Below are 20,104 nucleotides of genomic sequence, written 5' to 3'. Positions count from 1 at the left end.
ACAGTAAAGCCAAGGAACAAGTAAAATTATTGCATAGAAACGTGTAAAGACACAAAGGATGGGTAGATATTATCCCCAAAAAAATTGTTTCACTGGTTTGTCATGGTGAATATATTGAGAAGTACAGTCACTGTGGGTCAAAGGTCAAAGCATGATGTCAACATTTCAGCCAATGTTAAAGATCCCTGAAACATCAAATAAGCACGCACACCTAAGAAAACCACAACTCGCTTGGAGCACCGCAATAATCTTCCTGCGTTTGATGTTATGTTTCCACCACAACATAAGCGCACAGAGAAGCAACTACGCTTCAAGCATCCACAAGTCGTTCCTTATCGCGGACGAGGCCATATCAGCAAAATGGGCACAACAAATGTTCCATGTCGGCAAATGTTCCAAGTCTGACAACGTTACAGCACTATGACGTCACTTAATAAATCTTGCATCAAAACACAATCAATAAGGGATGAAAAGATCCCTTACTCTCAAGACACTCAAGACTCTCAAGACTGAACTCTCAAACCTGTCTCCCTCCTCCAAATCCTGGTGGCGTCTGGTGAAATCTGTTTCTGGTGTTTGTTCCCCCCCCCCCCATCCCCGCCCTTACTTCAAACGGCTACACAGCTAACACCACACGTCAACACGATGCATAGGCATGAATAGTGCCGTTTCCTCCTCAACCTTCTTCCTCGCTCTGCACTCATACCCCCACCTCCTCCAACCTTCTTCATCGCTCTGCACTGCACTATTCTTCGCTCTTGTCAAAACTGTACTGCTTATTTTACTGTGTATGTGTCGACTGTGTGTTTCTAGTAAGATCTCGGTTGTAAATCGTGCATACCTGTGTGTAATAGTTGTTTTGTTCGTGCCACGTTTGGGGCCTGGTCCTTTGAGGCTTCCCTGTCTCCTCGGCGGTCGTTTGTTGTCTATTTACTTTCGTTCTCTCACTGTATTGCTTTTTTCTTTGTCTTTATTTTCACCCCATACTTCCCCCGAACATCTTCCCCCTTGTTTAAAGTGTTAATTTTAAAAAAACAAAAAAAAATCTTAATAATAATTTCCTTCTCTCCTCGTTTTTCCTCTTTTTCCGAATTTCCTCTTCCCCCGACCACGACCACGTGTTTCGCCCACCCGTTTTTCTCTCCTTCCTTTATATCTCAACCATCTCCAGCGGATACCTTCCAATTCTAGTTTTCACCATTCTCCTTCAACCTTCCTCCTTCCTCAGATCCACTTTCACCTAACCTTCAAAAAATATGTATATATTAAGGGGCCGAGTGGGGTATATATATATATATATATATATATATATATATATATATACTGTATATATATATATATATATATACTGTATATATATATATATATATATATATATATATATATATATATATATATATATATATACAGTCACTATATATATATATATGTATATATGTATGCACCACACTCTCTGTTACAGAGCATTGGTTCTGCCAAAGCAATTTCTTGACTGGTGGTCATGCTGGGCAGTTTGCCATCCCTCTCTCAGCAGCAGTCTGCGTGGGAATTTGTAACATGGTCATGGTGCCAGTAATAGCTCACCTCGTCTTTGCGAAGGATACCGTGGCATCTTCAATGTCCACTAACTAATTCCGGCAGACAGGACGTCCAGTTTAACGTCCATCCGAAGGATGGCACAAATTGATGTGAATCACCTTGTCTGTGAAACACCAGGATTGCAGTTTATAGCTTGTGGTGGAGATTTGAATCCAGGCTACACTGCTTCGAAGGGAGTCAGCTCATATACCCCTCGGACATCCCTTCAGCATATATATATGATCCCCTAGTGCTTATAAATTGTTGCGTATACGTATATATATAAATACATATATATATAAATTGTTGCGGATATGGGATTTGCATCCATCCATATCCGCTTGTAAATATTCCCCTATTTCCTCAATACTTCCCAACTATCCCCAATCCCCCATTCCCTAGTCCCATTTTCTGTAAACAACACTCTGTAGACCCGACCTCCCCCTATTTCCCCCCATTAAATGTCGCATCCAGGTCCACCGCATCTCACGTAGACAACTATAGGACATCTTGCTAGTTATTCTTCGTCTATGTCAGTTAAGGATTCGTTTCCATTAATTCTGACCCTTGGTTGCACCAGAATGTGATTGTATGGCACCGTTAGGAAGTTTAGGACCTCCCAATACCTCCCCGCAGCTCTTCCTCACGGTTCAGAAACAACAACAACAACAACAACAGCAACGGCGGCGGCGTGCACAGGGAGTGCGCGTCCTCACTCCGGCTTGGTTGGTAGGGGGTGTTGGGAGGGCACGAGGCCTTCCCCACGAGCCGCCATCAAACATGTGCTCGACGGGGTTACCAAATAGGGGCTCCCTGTCAGCTCCTCGTCAAGGGCGGAGCCCGGTAACCCCCGCACCCAATGGAAGCGGCGGACCGGTCCCATCTGGGGCAGAGCCAACCAGCCGAGGGCGTGTCACTCCCCGTTGAGCATGCGCAGCCGAGGGAGTGGTGACGTCAGATGCGCGCTGAGCTTGAAGCAAGAGAGACGTCCCTTCCGAGCGCAGTGAGACCTCCCTGCGTCTCTTGGACCGTGCTTGATCCTGCCCCCGAGCCAAGGTGCACCTTGTGCTATCGACTACCTGTCCCTTCCTGCCATCAATCCCTGTGTAAGTCAGCCTTGTCCCATTTGTGTGTGGTCTGTCTGGGGTAAGATAAGACTGTAATTAAGTGCCTATCTCTTCTGTGTCTTTACCTCACTACCTTGTAATCTACCCCTTTTCTCCACCACTAATTATACCCTCCTCCGGAGGTCTTGAGAACTGTACCCCTTGCGTCGTTTCATTTATCCCAGTCGTTGTGTCCTTTCCAATCATTGATTTAGCGTAGCGCGATTTGGCCAACGTTCGGGTGGAATCGGGTGAGTTGGGGAAGAATCGGGGGAACTGTTAGGTCGCGGCAATACCACCGCTCGGTAAATAACATCTAATCCGCGATCCGTAACATATATATATATATATATATATATATATATATATATATATATATATATATATATATATATATATATATATATATATATGTATATATATATATATATATATATATATATATATTATATATATATATATATATATATATATATATATATATATATATTTATTTATTTATTTATCTTCTACATATATAAAAGGAAGTTTTTGTTTGTTTGTTTGTCTGCACGCACTAATCTCCTGAATGGTGAAAGATAGGAGGAAACCTCTAAAACAAAAATTGTCAGGACGGGCCCGGGAAGGTTATAGGCGAGGTGGCGAGGCCTGTCGAGGCCGCTTCGGCCGAGCTGGGCCCATTTCACAATTAAAAGCTGAGCTGAATTATAGTAGACGATCTTCTCCGGCCGTGAGTGAAAGCTGAATTATGGTAGTAAATTCATTCAACAAGAACTAAAAATGTCGGGACGCGCCCCGGGAAGGTTATAGGTGAGGTCGCGAGGCCGTCTCGACCGGGCTGGGCCCATTTCGCAATTAAAAGCTGAGCTGAATTATAGTAGTCAATCTTCTACAGCCGCGAGTAAAAGTTGAATTATAGTAGTAAATTCATTCAAAAAGAACCCGGGCAACGCTGGGTGCTTTCGGCTAGTCTATAATATATATATATATATATATAGATATATATATATATAGGTATTGGTCATATAGGTATTGGTATATATACCAATACCTTATATATATATATAAGGTATATATACTTATATACCAATATAGGTATTGGTATATAAGTATTGGTCAGAAGAAGAGTGGACATATGTTGTGTGCAGGAGACGAGATGGAAGGGAAGTGGTGTGAGAATGGTGAAGGGTAGGCAGGGACAGAAATACAAGTTTGTGTGGCAAGGGTGCCTGGAGGGCGTGAATGGTGTTGGTGTCCTGTTTTCTGAGGAGTTTGTAGACAGTGTGGTGAGTGTGACTAGAGTGAGTGATAGGTTGATGATGGTGAAAATGATGATTGGAAAGCTCTTGGTGAACGTCATCTCGGGATATGCTCCGCAGGTTGATCGAAGCGATGAAGAGAAGGACAAGTTCTGGTGTGCGATAGAGAAGCTGATGGAAAACGTGAAAGATGAGGAAGTTGTTGTGGTGGGAGGAGACCTGAATGGACATGTGGGAAGGAGTATGGATGGTTTTGAGGGAGTTCATGGGGGTTACGGATATGGTGTGAGAAATGGAGAAGGTGAAAGGATTTTGGAGTTTGCTGATGGAGCTGATTTGTTGATTTGTAATACTCAGTTTCAGAAAGAGGATAATAAGCTTGTTACATACACGTCAGGTGGGTCGACGACAACCGTTGACTACCTGATGGTGCGTAGGCGAGATAGGGGGCACCTCCGGGATACAAAGGTGATCCCGGGGGAGGAGGCTGTTTCACAGCACCACTTGGTTGTCTGCGACATAAGGGTGAAAGGTGCGAGGAGAGCTCGGCGGGTGAAGTACCAACCGAGAATGAAGGTGTGGAGGTTGAAAGAGGTGACAGTAAGGGAGGCATTAAAAGAGAGGCTGAGTAGGGTAGAGGATGATGTGGTTGAGCTTGAAAGTGGTTGGATGTCAACGAAAGCTAGTCTGTTGGGAGCCGTTGGTGAGGTATGTGGATGGACAAAAGGACCACCGAGGCACTCGGAAACATGGTGGTGGGATGATGAAGTTGGAAAGAGGATTGACGAGAAGAGGAAGAAGTTCAAGGAGTGGCAGAAGGCAAAGGGTACGGGAGCAGAAACAGCAGAGCATGAAAGTTATTAGGCAGCCAGGAAGGCTGCAAAGAAAGAGGTAGCAAAGGCGCAGGAGGCATGTAGGAAAATGTTCGGAGAACGCTTGGATTCGGAAGAGGGTCAGAAAGCAGTATTCAGGATTGCAAAGCAGATAGCGAAAGAGAGGTGTGATGTGATGGGGGTGAGTTGCTTGAAGGATGAAGTGGGACAAATTGTTGTCGACCCAGATGGAATTAAAGGAAGATGGAAAAGATATATGGAAATGCTGTTGAATACAGAGAATGAATGGGATGGCAACATAGAGAGTACCCCAGTTTTAGGACCGGCAGAGAAGATAACTGAGAAGGAAGTTGAAGAAGCGATAAGAGCAATGAAGAGTGGAAAAGCCGGAGGGCCAACGGGAGTTGTGGGAGATATGTTGAAGGCAGCAGGAAGTTGGGGTGTGAAGAGAATGACAGAGATCTGTAATCTGGTGGTGAAAGAAGGCCGCATTCCAGTGGATTGGGAACTGAGTACCCTCGTCCCTCTATACAAGGGGAAAGGTGACCCTCTGGAGTGTGGCTCGTACCGAGCGATAAAGTTATTGGAGCATGGAATGAAGGTATTGGAAAGGGTGTTGGAGAGGAGGATAAGGAAGAAAGTGAAGATCGACAAAATGCAGTTTGGATTTATGCCAGGAAGAGGCACGACAGACGCGCTTTTCATTGTGAGGCAGTTGCAGGAGAAGTACATGGAGAAGAGGAAGAAGTTGTTTTTTGGGTTTGTTGATCTGGAGAAAGCATTCGATAGGGTTCCACGCAAAGTATTGACATGGGCATTGAGGAAGTTAGGAGTGGAGGAATGGTTGATCAGAGTAGTGATGGCAATGTACAAAAGAGCGCGCACAGCTGTAAGGACGAAGGACGGGAACAGTGGTGAGTTTGAGGTGAAGGTGGGAGTGCATCAGGGGTCCGTACTAAGTCCACTACTATTTGTAGCTGTGATGGAGGTGCTGGCTCAGAACGTAAAGGAGGGTTTACCGTGGGAGTTGTTGTATGCACATGATCTGGTGTTGATTGCGGAAAGTATGGATGGACTGAAGGAAAAGATGAACAAGTGGAAGGAATGTATGGAGACAAAAGGTCTGAAGGTGAATATCGGAAAGACGAAGGTGATGGCAAGTGGTAAAGCATGTGGTGAGGTGGAAAGAACTGGGAAGTGTCCGTGTGCTGTGTGCAGGAAGGGTATCGGAGTGAACTCCATTCAATGTACAATGTGCGCTGAGTGGGTTCATCAAAAATGTAGTGGTCTGAGAGGGTCATTAACCAGTGTGGCAGCTACATTCAAATGTAAGGTGTGCACAGAGGGAGCTGCAGATGGAGGAAATGTTGAGTTGGATCTTGGAGACGGCGTGAAGCTGGAAGGTGTGAAAACATTTTGCTACCTCGGAGACATGCTGAATGGAGAAGGTGGATCAGACTCGGCAACGGTTGCTCGAGTGAGATGTGCATGGAAGAAGTTTCGGGAACTGAGTGGCGTGCTGATGAGGAGGGGAGTGTCGCTGAAGCTGAAGGGAAAGGTGTATGCTGCATGTGTGAGAAGTGTTATGATTTATGGGAGCGAGATTTATGAGAGAGATTTATGAGATGGTTTGGTCATGTGTTGAGGAAGGATGAAAGTGACTGGTTGAGAAGAGTGATGGAAATTAATGTAGAAGGAAGTAGAGGACGGGGAAGACCGAGAAAGACTTGGCTAAAGATGGTGGAAGAAGAAATGCGGGCAAGGGGGTTAACAAGGAGAGATGCAGAAAATAGGACAAAATGGAGAAGATTGTCATGGGGACCGCAAGGCTAACCCCCGCTCTAGCAGGGAAAATGGCCTTAAAACGATCATTCATTCATTCATTCATTCATATATATATATATATATATATATATATATATATATATATATATATATATATATATAATTATATATATATATATATATATATATATATATATATATATTATATATACAGTCACGTGAAAAAGTAAGTACACCCCATGTAAAGTTTTGACTTTTTCAACATATTTCAACATACAGCTATTTGTTCTTTATTTCAACAATATTGATAGATAAAGGTGATATAATACAACAAATATCATGAAACATTTACATTTTGTAGTTCATTGTACAATTTAAATAAACATAAATGCAAATTTCGTATATGGGAAAAGGAAGTACACCCTTGGCTCTAATAGGTGGTATTGCCCCCTTTGGTAGAAACAATCTCAAGTAGGCGTTTCTTATAACTGTCTACCAGTCTCTGACATCGACTGGGAGAAATTTTTGCCCACTCCTCCATGCAGAATCCTGTCAGCTGTGCGATGTTTCAGGGGTTTCTTGCATTCACAGCTCATTTCAAATCCCCCCACAACATCTCGATGGGATTTAGATCCGGGCCTTGACTTGGCCATTGCAGAACCCTCCATTTCTTTCTTTTCAGCCATTCCTTGGTGGATTTACTGGTATGTTTAGGGTCATTGTCATGTTGCAAGGTCCACCTTCGGTTGAGCTTCAACTTTCCGACAGATGGCCTCACATTATCCTCAAGCACCCTCTGGTACAATTAAGAATTCATAGTGGATTATATGATGGTGAGCTGCCCAGACCCTGATGCAGCAAAGCTGCCCCAAACCATAATATTTCCACCCCCATGCTTTGCAGTTGGTATCAGGTTCTTGTGGTCAAATGCTGTCTTTGGTTTTTGCCAAACATGTCTTCTGGTACTGTGGCCAAATAGCTCTATCTTTGACTCATCTGTCCAGAGCACATTGTTCCAGAAGTGCTGGTCTTTGCCGAGGTGTTCATTGGCAAACTTTAGTCTTGCCCTGATGGTCTTTCTGGACAGCAAAGGTTTCCTCCTGGCACACCTCCCATGTAGATCAAATTTGTGCAGCCTCTTTCTTATGGTAGACTCGTGCACTTTGACATCAACAGTGGCAAGAGGTACCTGTGGGTCCCGTGATGACATTCTGGGGTCCTTAGAGACTTCTTTCAGCATCTTGCGGTCTGCTCTTGGTCTGCACTTGCTGGGGTGGCCTGGCCTGAACAAGTTGGCAGTTGTTTGGAATCTTCTCCACTTGTAGATGATCTTCTGGACAGTCGAATGATTGATTTCAAATTGTTTGGAGATCTTTTTAAATCCCTTCCCAGACTCGTAGGCATCTATAACATTCTATCTGAAGGCCTGAGATAGCTCTTTTGATCTAGGCATGGTGACGCTGCACACTTTAACAACAAAGAGCAAACCAAACTAAATGTCTGAGGTTTAAATAAGACAGGTTCCTCCAAGATCCTCTCTAACGATGTTCTAATCATTTGCACCTGAGCTGGTGCACCAGATTCTAATTTTAGATATTTGAAGTAGTGATAAATGTAGGGGTGTACTTACTTTTTCCACATGCAAAATTTGCATTTATGTTTATTTAAATTATACAATGGACTGCAAAATGTGAATGTTTCATGATATTTGTTATATTATATCACCTTTATCTATCAATATTGTTGAAATGAAGATCAAATAGCTGTACATTGAAATAGTCAAAACTTTACATGGGGTGTACTTACTTTTTCACATGACTGTGTATATATATATATAATTACCTATTATGAACAGGATTTAATAATTAAATTGATATATGTGGGAAAATTACATGCCCAGACCAGGAATCGAACCCAGGTCCTCTGGTGAACCGTACCAGTGCTCTGCCATCTGAGCTATCTGGACGACCCTGACTAAGCATGCAATTTTACCACACATATGATTGCCACTCTCTTTCCGTCAATGTTTCCAGGACACTCGCTACCAACCATAGGAGCATCAACGGCCTGAACATGAGAGGGTCTTCCTCAAATGGGGGGGACAAATCCAAGTCCACTATTATAAACACCACTGGGCCGCAGTGAAGCAATTAGATTAATGAACAGAGTTATAAATAAATTGATATATGTGATGCCCCGGAAGCATTGATGGAAAGAGAGTGGAAATTATAGGTGTGGAAAAATTGATATATGGACATATACACATTGATAAAAACAATTATATTAAAAAACATATATGCACACACACACATACAAACACATATGTGTATACATATATATATATATATATATATACATATATATATATATATATATATATATATCTATATATATATATATATATATAATAATAATAAAAGAAAAAAAAAAAGAATTAATCAAGAATTAAAATGAATTTAATAAATTCTTAATTTAAATTTTATTCTTAAATTAATAAATTAATTTTTAATAAACTCTTTATTGTTAATAAAGCATTTATATTATTTTACTGCCGAGTGTGGTATCCTTTACAATATATATATATGTATATATATATATATATATATATATATATATATATATATATATATATATATATATATATATATATATATATATGTATATATATATATATATATATATATTATACATATATATATATATATATATATATACGTATATATATATATATATATATATATATAATATATATATATATATATATATATATAATATATATATATATATATATATATATATATATATATATATATATATATATATATGTGTATATATACAGACTTGGCATTTAATATGGAATTTTTTTTTTGTGGGGGTGAACTTACTTTTCAAGATGTCTTAGAACCAAAAGTTCATTGGAATTATGTTGAAATTATTCTAAATTTTGTTAATGTGACCTTGAAAAGAAACAAAAACCACATTTGACATTTCGAAACAAATAAATTGATCCTTGAAAGTGATGTAAACTGATATCGAACTCAATTCATGGACAGTACTGTGTTAAACTTCTGTACGTTTTCCAGAAGTATCTCTTTATTTTGCACATTAGCCAAATTTTTTTTTAACAAAAACAAAAGTCAAATTACGACTGGGATTACGGACAGTAAAATTACAGTTCAGTACTTCGTGTAACCCCCACGAGCATTCAGGAGAGCACGTACACGTTGAGGCATGCTGTTCACGAGATTTGCCAAGGTTTGGACAGGAATCGCTTGCCATGCAGTGACAATAGCCTGCTGCAATTCACGCACAGAGGTCGGCTGCTGGTCCAAGTGGTCGATTTGACGCATTAATTCTGCCCACAAGTTCTCTATCGGATTCATATCCGGGGACATGGCAGGCCACTCCATATGCTCTACACCACGGTCAGCAAGAAAGTGTTGGATCATGCGAGCACGATGAGGCCGTGCATTGTCATCTTGGAAGACAAAGTTTCCTAGAAAGGCTGCACGAGCAAATGGAAGCAATGTTTCTTCCAGAATGGCCCTGTACTTGAACTGGTTGAGGTTTCCATTCAGAATAACCAGGTCAGTTTTGCCCCCTGCATGAAAAGCAGCCCAAACGGTCACCCCACCACCTCCAGCTTGGCACTATACAATCTTTGTTGTGGGCTTCATGCACTTGTCTGCGCACTCGGACGTGGCCATCTTGACGATAGACCAGAAATCTAGACTCGTCACTGAAGATCACGTGATTCCAGTGTCCTGGCTGCCATTGACGGTGCTCTCTGGCCCACTGCAATCGGCGCTGGCAGTGTTGTCTGGTCAGGCATGGCTTTCTCAGGGGACGCCTGAAACGATAGCCTGCTTGAACCAGTCGTTGGTTGACTAGCCTTCTGGATACAGGCACATTTGTCAGTTGCTGCCACTCAGCCCTAAGCCGATTAGCTGACTTGGTACGGCCATTGCGGACTAACCGGTGCAGCTGGCGATCATCCCTCCTTGTGGTTCTGCGGGGACGTCCTGGCCTCGATATTGGAGTAGGGACACCCCTCTGAGCATTTTGTTTCAGGATCTTTGACACGTGACCTTGAGTGATGCCATACTGCCGAGCAATAGCACGCTGTTTCATGCCGTAATTTCGTAAAGCCACCACTCCATGACAAACAGCATTGTCGAGTTGACGGACCATCTCCAGAGGAAGCGGCAATAACTTTTGGAGACGTGCAACAGTTGTTTTCCACTAATACAGAACGCAACAACCCTTGTATACCCGACTGTGAAGCCAATCATCAAATGCACCTGTCCGTACATTTTGCCACGCCACCTGTGATATAATCCTGTTGTTGACTTCTTGCTGCGACAGACAATCAGTGACATGGTTCTTTTAACAAATAAATCACCAAAGTGTAAAAGAAACTCACCAGATTGATATACTGAGTTAAGAAAGTAAACCCAAGTCAAGAAAAAAAAAATATTCCATATTAAATGCCAAGTCTGTATATATTATATATACTGTATATATAATATATTTATATATATATATATATATATATATATATATATATATATATATATATATATATATATATATATATATATATATAAAACACACACATGTATATATATTAGGGGTACTGGAAAGTAATGTCATTTTTTAAAGGTGTGTACTATTTTTAATTCACTATTATGTAAAAAAAATTAAATACATTTCACATTTAATTTGTGTGTCGAGTTGATAAAAACAATGATACAAAAAACAATGATAAACAATAACAAAACAATGATAAAAGAAGTCCAATAGCTTTACATGTACAGTGTGCACTTTTGTTTTACCTGTACACACAAGTGGACATTTTGTTGTATCAGCACATAGTATGCAAATGTACTTTTGATTAATTGTCCCGATGAACAAACTGGCAGGCAAGACAGCAATTGTTTTTTTTTCATACAACTCTTGGTTCCACCCATGCGAACCTGGCACCCATTTCAACCCACGACCTTAGGCAGCAAAGAAAGGTATGGTATGATGCCATCGTCAGCAAAACGAAAGGCTAGGTCTAAACATATCAGGAAGAAAAGGCATTTCCAGACTTGCTCACACAAGCCCACTTGGTTAACGGCTTCAATCGGGCAACGAGTTTCAAAACACAGGTTGGTCAAAGTCACAGCCCTAAATGTGCCAGCATGCCCAGCCCTGAGCCCACGGAGTCACAACATACCTCGAGAGGCGATGCCCAACTGACAATCGTGTTCCTTTGCTGGGCGCAGCTCGTGTCCGTCACGCAGCCTGCCATCCGTAGTTGGCGTCTCCCCACCATGCACCTCTTCCTCACCACCGTCCTCTCCATCGCCCTCTTCCTCATCGTCCTCCTCATCATAATCATCATCCTCCTCCGGGTCTTCTCCGGTCGTCGATGCCTGTACCGCTGCCGCACGGGCCTGCCCTCGGGGCGGCGATGCCCCGTGCGCTTTGCCCGGGCCGGGTGGCGCTTGCCTGCAACGCCGCACCTTGTGCCGAATGAAGAGCAGAATGTGAGCGAGCGGGAAGGTGGCACGGCAGGCACCGCACGTGAGAAGGTCCCGGCCTTCGTCGCCTTCTTCAGACGACGGCTCGTTCCTCGCCGCCGCGGGTGTGGAAGCCGTGGGGAGGGCAGCCGGAGAGCCGGTGGGCACACCAAGCGCATCATTGTCATCCGTTCCATCGGGTAGTGCACGAGTGGAATCAGCCGGATGCACTGGGTGGGGACAACACCATACCGAGGTCAATAATTAGTCCATTTCAGGTGTATTCAAAGAACGCATCTTAGGAAAAAATAAATACAATGTTGAGCTTTGGATAGTGTTACGAGAGAGGGCCGTGAAATGCACTGCAGTGGGCAGGAAAGACACAGGAGTTGTGATCATTAATCAATCTCCGACTTGAACCTTGGACCTTACGGGATAGAAGATCATGCTTTTGCCAAGCTAGTCCGATGAGACATGGGTAGGGGGCACGTGGGTCGGGCTGGTGAGACCAGGCAGAGAGCAGAAATGGATTTGGTGTGAACAAAGGTGGCGTGGTGGGGGTAAAGGAGTCAAAGCGTGGAAGCGGGACAAGGCGGATGACGTCAAGGTCGGCTATGAAAGACCAAGAGGGGGGAAGGCAAGAGAGTCGAGGCCTTGAGGTTACACTTGGCAAAATGAGAGTTTCGTAGAAGGCTGGGTGGGGGTGAGAGGGTGAGGAGGAAGGTGGGTGTGTGAAGAAGAGGGGTGGCAGGGACAGATTGCAGAGAAAGGGAAAGAGAGGCTGAGTGCCACTGGGGTCAGAGTAGATTGGCTACAGCAAGTTGGGAAGAGGAGACGAGTGGAAAATGGTTAATAGGGGAGAGGGAAGGGAGTGTGGTCAGTAATAACCCAACGGGTAAAAGTAAAAGAGAGGGAAGGGAGTGTGGTCAGTAATAACCCAACGGGTGCAAGTAAAAGAGGAGAGGGAAGGGAGTGTGGTCAGTAATAACCCAACGGGTGCAAGTAAAAGAGGAGAGGGAATGGAGTGTGGTCAGTAATAACCCAACGGGTACAAGTAAAAGAGGAGAGGGAATGGAGTGTGGTCAGTAATAACCCAACGGGTGCAAGTAAAAGAGGAGAGGGAAGGGAGTGTGGTCAGTAATAACCCAACGGGTACAAGTAAAAGAGGAGAGGGAATGGAGTGTGGTCAGTAATAACCCAACGGGTACAAGTAAAAGAGGAGAGGGAATGGAGTGTGGTCAGTAATTACCCAACGGGTGCAAGTAAAAGAGAGGGAAGGGAGTGTGGTCAGTAATAATCCAACGGGTGCAAGTAAAAGAGGAGAGGGAATGGAGTGTGGTCAGTAATAACCCAACGGGTGCAAGTAAAAGAGAGGGAAGGGAGTGTGGTCAGTAATAATCCAACGGGTGCAAGTAAAAGAGGAGAGGGAATGGAGTGTGGTCAGTAATAATCCAACGGGTGCAAGTAAAAGAGAGGGAAGGGAGTGTGGTCAGTAATAACCCAACGGGTGCAAGTAAAAGAGAGGGAAGGGAGTGTGGTCAGTAATAACCCAATGGGTGCAAGTAAAAGAGAGGGAAGGGAGTGTGGTCAGTAATAATCCAACGGGTGCAAGTAAAAGAGGAGAGGGAATGGAGTGTGGTCAGTAATAATCCAACGGGTGCAAGTAAAAGAGAGGGAAGGGAGTGTGGTCAGTAATAACCCAACGGGTGCAAGTAAAAGAGAGGGAAGGGAGTGTGGTCAGTAATAACCCAACGGGTGCAAGTAAAAGAGAGGGAAGGGAGTGTGGTCAGTAATAACCCAACGGGTACAAGTAAAAGAGAGGGAAGGGAGTGTGGTCAGTAATAACCCAACGGGTAAAAGTAAAAGATGAGAGGGAAGGGAGTGTGGTCAGTAATAACCCAACGGGTGCAAGTAAAAGAGAGGGAAGGGAGTGTGGTCAGTAATAACCCAACGGGTGCAAGTAAAAGAGGAGAGGGAAGGGAGTGTGGTCAGTAATAACCCAACGGGTGCAAGTAAAAGAGGAGAGGGAAGGGAGTGTGGTCAGTAATAACCCAACGGGTACAAATAAAAGAGGAGAGGGAAGGGAGTGCGGTCAGTAATAACCCAACGGGTGCAAGTAAAAGAGGAGAGGGAAGGGAGTGTGGTCAGTAATAACCCAACGGGTACAAGTAAAAGAGGAGAGGGAATGGAGTGTGGTCAGTAATAACCCAACGGGTACAAATAAAAGAGGAGAGGGAAGGTAGTGTGGTCAGTAATAACCCAACGGGTGCAAGTAAAAGAGGAGAGGGAAGGGAGTGTGGTCAGTAATAACCCAACGTGTGCAAGTAAAAGAGGAGAGGGAAGGGAGTGCGGTCAGTAATAACCCAACGTGTGCAAGTAAAAGAGGAGAGGGAAGGGAGTGCGGTCAGTAATAACCCAACGTGTGCAAGTAAAAGAGGAGAGGGAATGGAGTGTGGTCAGTAATAACCCAACGGGTACAAGTAAAAGAGAGGGAAGGGAGTGTGGTCAGTAATAACCCAACGGGTGCAAGTAAAAGAGAGGGAAGGGAGTGTGGTCAGTAATAACCCAACGGGTGCAAGTAAAAGAGAGGGAAGAGAGTGCGGTCAGTAATAACCCAACGGGTGCAAGTAAAAGAGAGGGAAGGGAGTGTGGTCAGTAATAATCCAACGGGTGCAAGTAAAAGAGAGGGAAGGGAGTGTGGTCAGTAATAACCCAACGGGTACAAATAAAAGAGGAGAGGGAAGGGAGTGTGGTCAGTAATAACCCAACGGGTACAAATAAAAGAGGAGAGGGAAGGGAGTGTGGTCAGTAATAACCCAACGGGTGCAAGTAAAAGAGGAGAGGGAAGGGAGTGCGGTCAGTAATAACCCAACGTGTGCAAGTAAAAGAGGAGAGGGAAGGGAGTGCGGTCAGTAATAACCCAACGTGTGCAAGTAAAAGAGGAGAGGGAATGGAGTGTGGTCAGTAATAACCCAACGGGTACAAGTAAAAGAGAGGGAAGGGAGTGTGGTCAGTAATAACCCAACGGGTGCAAGTAAAAGAGAGGGAAGGGAGTGTGGTCAGTAATAACCCAACGGGTGCAAGTAAAAGAGGAGAGGGAAGGGAGTGTGGTCAGTAATAACCCAACGGGTGCAAGTAAAAGAGGAGAGGGAAGGGAGTGTGGTCAGTAATAACCCAACGGGTGCAAGTAAAAGAGGAGAGGGAAGGGAGTGTGGTCAGTAATAACCCAACGTGTGCAAGTAAAAGAGGAGAGGGAAGGGAGTGCGGTCAGTAATAACCCAACGGGTGCAAGTAAAAGAGGAGAGGGAAGGGAGTGTGGTCAGTAATAACCCAACGGGTACAAATAAAAGAGGAGAGGGAAGGGAGTGTGGTCAGTAATAACCCAACGGGTGCAAGTAAAAGAGGAGAGGGAAGGGAGTGCGGTCAGTAATAACCCAACGTGTGCAAGTAAAAGAGGAGAGGGAAGGGAGTGCGGTCAGTAATAACCCAACGTGTGCAAGTAAAAGAGGAGAGGGAATGGAGTGTGGTCAGTAATAACCCAACAGGTGCAAGTAAAAGAGAGGGAAGGGAGTGTGGTCAGTAATAACCCAACGGGTGCAAGTAAAAGAGGAGAGGGAAGGGAGTGTGGTCAGTAATAACCCAACGGGTGCAAGTAAAAGAGGAGAGGGAAGGGAGTGTGGTCAGTAATAACCCAACGGGTACAAATAAAAGAGGAGAGGGAAGGGAGTGTGGTCAGTAATAACCCAACGGGTGCAAGTAAAAGAGAGGGAAGGGAGTGTGGTCAGTAATAACCCAACGGGTGCAAGTAAAAGAGAGGGAAGGGAGTGTGGTCAGTAATAACCCAACGGGTGCAAGTAAAAGAGGAGAGGGAAGGGAGTGCCAATAAGATGCGAAATACACAGTGTGTATGAAGTTGGGAGTGAAAACAAGGGGAGAAAAAAACACAGAAGAGGGGAGGTGGTGATGGAAGAGTGAAGAGCCGATGAATTCAGGAGAGAATCAAAGTGAAAAAATGAACACTTCCTCGACTAGCTTTGAATCGTACTGTATGGTGACACGAGGGACGACGCTGTGCATGATGGCTTTGAGCACAGATTTGTTGGCTCTCACCAAAAAAGGATCGGGCGCAAGGAGAGGGTGCAAAGCACATGCGGAAGAGCCGGAAATAGCCGTGCATGGCGTTCTTCCTCACACGGGGACTCGGGATGCAACACGCACTCTCAGCCTTCGCCTTCGTTTACAACGTCTTCGGAAGGTGGCACCGGCACCGAAGCGGTATACGAGGCAGGCCTATTTTCCAGACAAACGAGCCACGTTGGCAGGTGCTTCGAGCGGTTGAGTTAAGGATTCAAACCCCTTCCTTACTCGTGGGATTTAGTACGTAGGAAGATTCTGCATCTCTCCCGTGCTCCTGGTTTCCAGGAAACCGCAATCCCTGTATTCAGACTTGTCTTGTATTGCAGGCAAGAATTTTCAGACAAATGCCGTCCGATATAAGCGAAAGAAGTACAAACGTGTATACAAACCGTAAGGCACACATCAGACAAACCTCTGTCCGGATTCACGATTGGTCGACTGCTTCCATGTACTTTTGATCCATTACATGTTCACATTCATTGAAAAGATGTTTACAAGTTTCACATCCAAACAGATAGACAAGACAAACTGGTGGGAAGAACACGGAGGTGAAGATCGAGGAAGAGAGGAACCATGAGAGGCATGAGAAGCGAGACTGAGGTGCAAACAAAAACAAAGGGTAAAACCCAGGTACAGCGAAGTGATTGCCGAGCTGCAGTTTGACAGGAAAAGCGAAGAAACGAGTGTGCTCGAAATTAGGGGACGACTTACGCTTAGCCAGGTACGTTTGCTAACTGGGTGCTTTATCGACCGCTGAACAGGTATGCTTTGTTGTGACATTCCTACGCAAATGTACAGGTACCTAGATTTTTTGTCCACGTACCTAGATTTTTGTCCAGGTACCTAGATGTTTTTCCAGGTACCCAGATTTTTGTCTCAGTACCTAGATTTTGGTGCAGGTACTTGGATTTATTTTGTCCAGGTACCTAGATTTCTGTCCAGGTACCTATATGTTTTTCCAGGTACCTAGATTTTTGTTCAGATACCTAGATTTTTGTGCAGGTACCTAGATTTTTGACCAGGTACCTAGATTTCCAAATTTTGCTGATAAATGCACATCAAGCTTCACTCAAACTGCTACACCCTCGGCTTGCGTGCAGCACTCCTCTCCGCGCTCTCTCAGACATCTCCTCCAACCCCCTCCCTTCACATTCTGCCACGCCGTAACACCTACACACTTATTCTTGATTCTTTTTACCCCTTTCTCCTGATTTGTCCTTCCTAAATTCACATCATTCAGTTACACTTCCTTGTTTAACACACAGCAGCAACCCTTCTCCAAACGGCATGGACAATCTGACAAATTTCAAGTAGATGTCAAGGTTGCACCAACATTGATCAACTGTGTCCTTGAGCTACTCCCCAACACCTCTCCCTAAATAGCAACAGCTGCCTTCAACCCAATGCGCACTCCTTTTGCCCCCAAACTACGCCTTACCCACTTTACATCCCGTATTAATCCACTCCTCACCTTACTGATCCCTAATTCCTCCCTCTTGTGTGCTGCCTACGCCAGTGAAGCTAAAAATGACACAATTGCAGAACACTCTTCACAACAAGACAATGTCACCATCTTCCGTGTCCCCTTTTCCTTCGATCGTGAACCGCTCTTCAGGGAGACGGACAGGCAGTGATGAGCCTGGACAGAGCGAGACACGGTGTACGCACACGGCTTGCGGCGAGATGCAGAGAAGAGCAATGTGGGAAAGGAGGAGGAGAAACCAGATGTACGTGGTCGTAGACACAGAGGGAGGAGGAAATAACATGGTGAACAGAGGGCACTGGAGGGGAGAGAACAGGAGATACAGTAAGAAACACACAGGGTATGCAAGTAGTCCAAGTCAAATTAAATAAAGCTGCTGTGCATACCCCCCACACACACACACACACACACACACACACACACACACACACACACACACACACACACACACACACACACACACACATATATATATATATATATATATATATATATATATATATATATATATATATATATATATATATATATATATATATATATATATATATATATATACATATACATACAAATACATATACAAATACATATACATACATATATATACAAATTGTATATATACAAATTGTATATCTATATATTGTATATATATATATACATATACATATAGATATATACATAGTAAATGCTGTCGACATTCAGAGACGAATGAGAATGTTTTAAGATGGTATGCTGATGTTAGTGAAAATCTTGCGGTTACAACAAAAGCACACCACAGTACGTCACAGTAGCCTCAGGCAGACAGTGAGACAGACAAATGACCCTCCTGAGCTTGCCCCCGTGGCTTTGAACAGAGAGTGGGCAAGACGAGCGGGGGCATGGGGGGAAAGGAATGATAGATGGGGACGATGGGCAGGGATGGGAACGAGGTGCAAGTTGCAGCACAAGAAGGGGAACAGAATCCGTTTGAATAGGCAGGAAATAAACTGCCACGGCCTGACAGATGCACACGGACACACACCGAGAAAGGCGGGACAAGGGTAAACGTGGATATGGTAAGCAGCGGCTACAAGTACAGGGAGACGTGCAGACGAACACGCGACGGGGACGTGCAGACGGACACGCGACGGAGACGTCAAAGGGGAAGCAAGGGCAGGCATGGCACACGGACAGAAGGACAAGGAACAGCGAGAAAGGAGGAGCGAGGAGTTGGGGGAAGCGAGAGAAAGAACAAAAACTTGGAAATCGGAAAGTGCCGGGGACACGGAGAGACGGAGAAAGAGAGAAAAGGGATGAAGAGAGAGACAGAGAGAGCGACTCACGCGGGTACTCGCGCTTGCTCAAGTGCAGCGGCTTCACTTGCTTGCGCCGCGACATGGTGGGAACGCGCGGCGCGTCGGGCCCGGCGAACTGCTCCGCGTGGACTCGGCGTCCAGGAGCCGGGGAGCTCAGAGCCCCGAAGTCCCGGAGCCGGGGGCGCGTCTCGGCGGCAAAAAAGAATAGGAAGATGGCGCCGGTCGCGGCCGGGGGAGGAATTATGGGACGGTGGAGCCCCCTCGACGGCGCTTTTGACCCGCGGTTCAAGTGCGGACGTGACGTGCGCCGTCCCGGCGAACTTGGACGTCATTCAGGCGGGCCGCCTGCTCGGCTGGCCGGGGAGGGGAGGAGGGCGCGGCACCGGGACGCCGGGAGGAGGTTCGGGTGCGGGAGGGTACAGGGGGCGCGCTCCTGCTCTCCTCGGAGCGAGAGAAAGAGCGCGGAGAGCGGACCCGGGGTGATGCGTTGGCGGTGTCTCCGCGGGAGCCTCGGGTCCGACGAGGGGCGGTCGGGGTCCGACGAGGGGCGGTCGGGGTCCGACGCGGGGCGGTCGGGGTCCGACGGTGGCGGGAGTCCGGCTTATTGAGGGGTGCGAGGAGGAAGGCTCGGGGTCCCGCGGAGGGAGTGAAGGTGGAGGTCGAATGAGAATGTGGCGGGAGGGATACCCGATGGGGTCGGAGGTAGGGGACGTGGTGGCTGAGCGACCTTTGTGGTGGATCGCGTGTGGTTGCTCTTTTCCATGATCGGGAAGGACCGACCTTGTGTGTGTCTTGTGCACCTGGTGGGGAAATATGACGAGGTGTCCGCCAGGTTGTACTGACCGCACGTGATGACTGACGTGCTCATTTGTGCGGGGCTCGGAATCAAATAAACTCCTTAATCGCCAATACAATATCATATAATGACGTGAGCACTGAACAGGTACATCACAGGTGAGTACAAAAGAAACAATCCATAAATATTATATTAAATAAATAAATATTTTAACCACGAAGATGAATGAATGATCTACGAGTCATGATCAGCCAAAGTTGTCTGTCATAGCTCGAGCTTCATCTGAACATTATACCTAACTGCAGACAGAGACAGACATATCCTG

General features: G+C 45.0%; 1 protein-coding gene across 1 annotated transcript in view; it reads right to left on the bottom strand.

The window, feature by feature from the left end:
* The window catches only part of LOC137437480 (BCL11 transcription factor A), a 182,125-nt gene extending 162,664 nt beyond the window's left edge, over nt 1–19,461 (bottom strand). Inside the window, exons 1-2 of the mRNA XM_068131839.2 lie at nt 19,011–19,461; nt 11,783–12,298 (exon numbers count right to left, since the gene is read on the bottom strand). Coding sequence (XP_067987940.2) covers nt 11,783–12,298; nt 19,011–19,065 — 571 coding nt within the window. The 5' untranslated portion in view covers nt 19,066–19,461. The remainder of the gene's footprint in view (nt 1–11,782; nt 12,299–19,010) is intronic.
* Between the last annotated feature and the right edge of the window lie 643 nt (nt 19,462–20,104).

This window comes from Myxine glutinosa, chromosome 12 (assembly GCF_964187855.1).
Source record: "Myxine glutinosa chromosome 12, kmMyxGlut1.1, whole genome shotgun sequence".
NCBI classification, from domain to species: domain Eukaryota; kingdom Metazoa; phylum Chordata; class Myxini; order Myxiniformes; family Myxinidae; genus Myxine; species Myxine glutinosa.
Note: the sequence above shows the minus strand (reverse complement) of the source record. Positions and strands in the feature narration are given on the sequence as shown.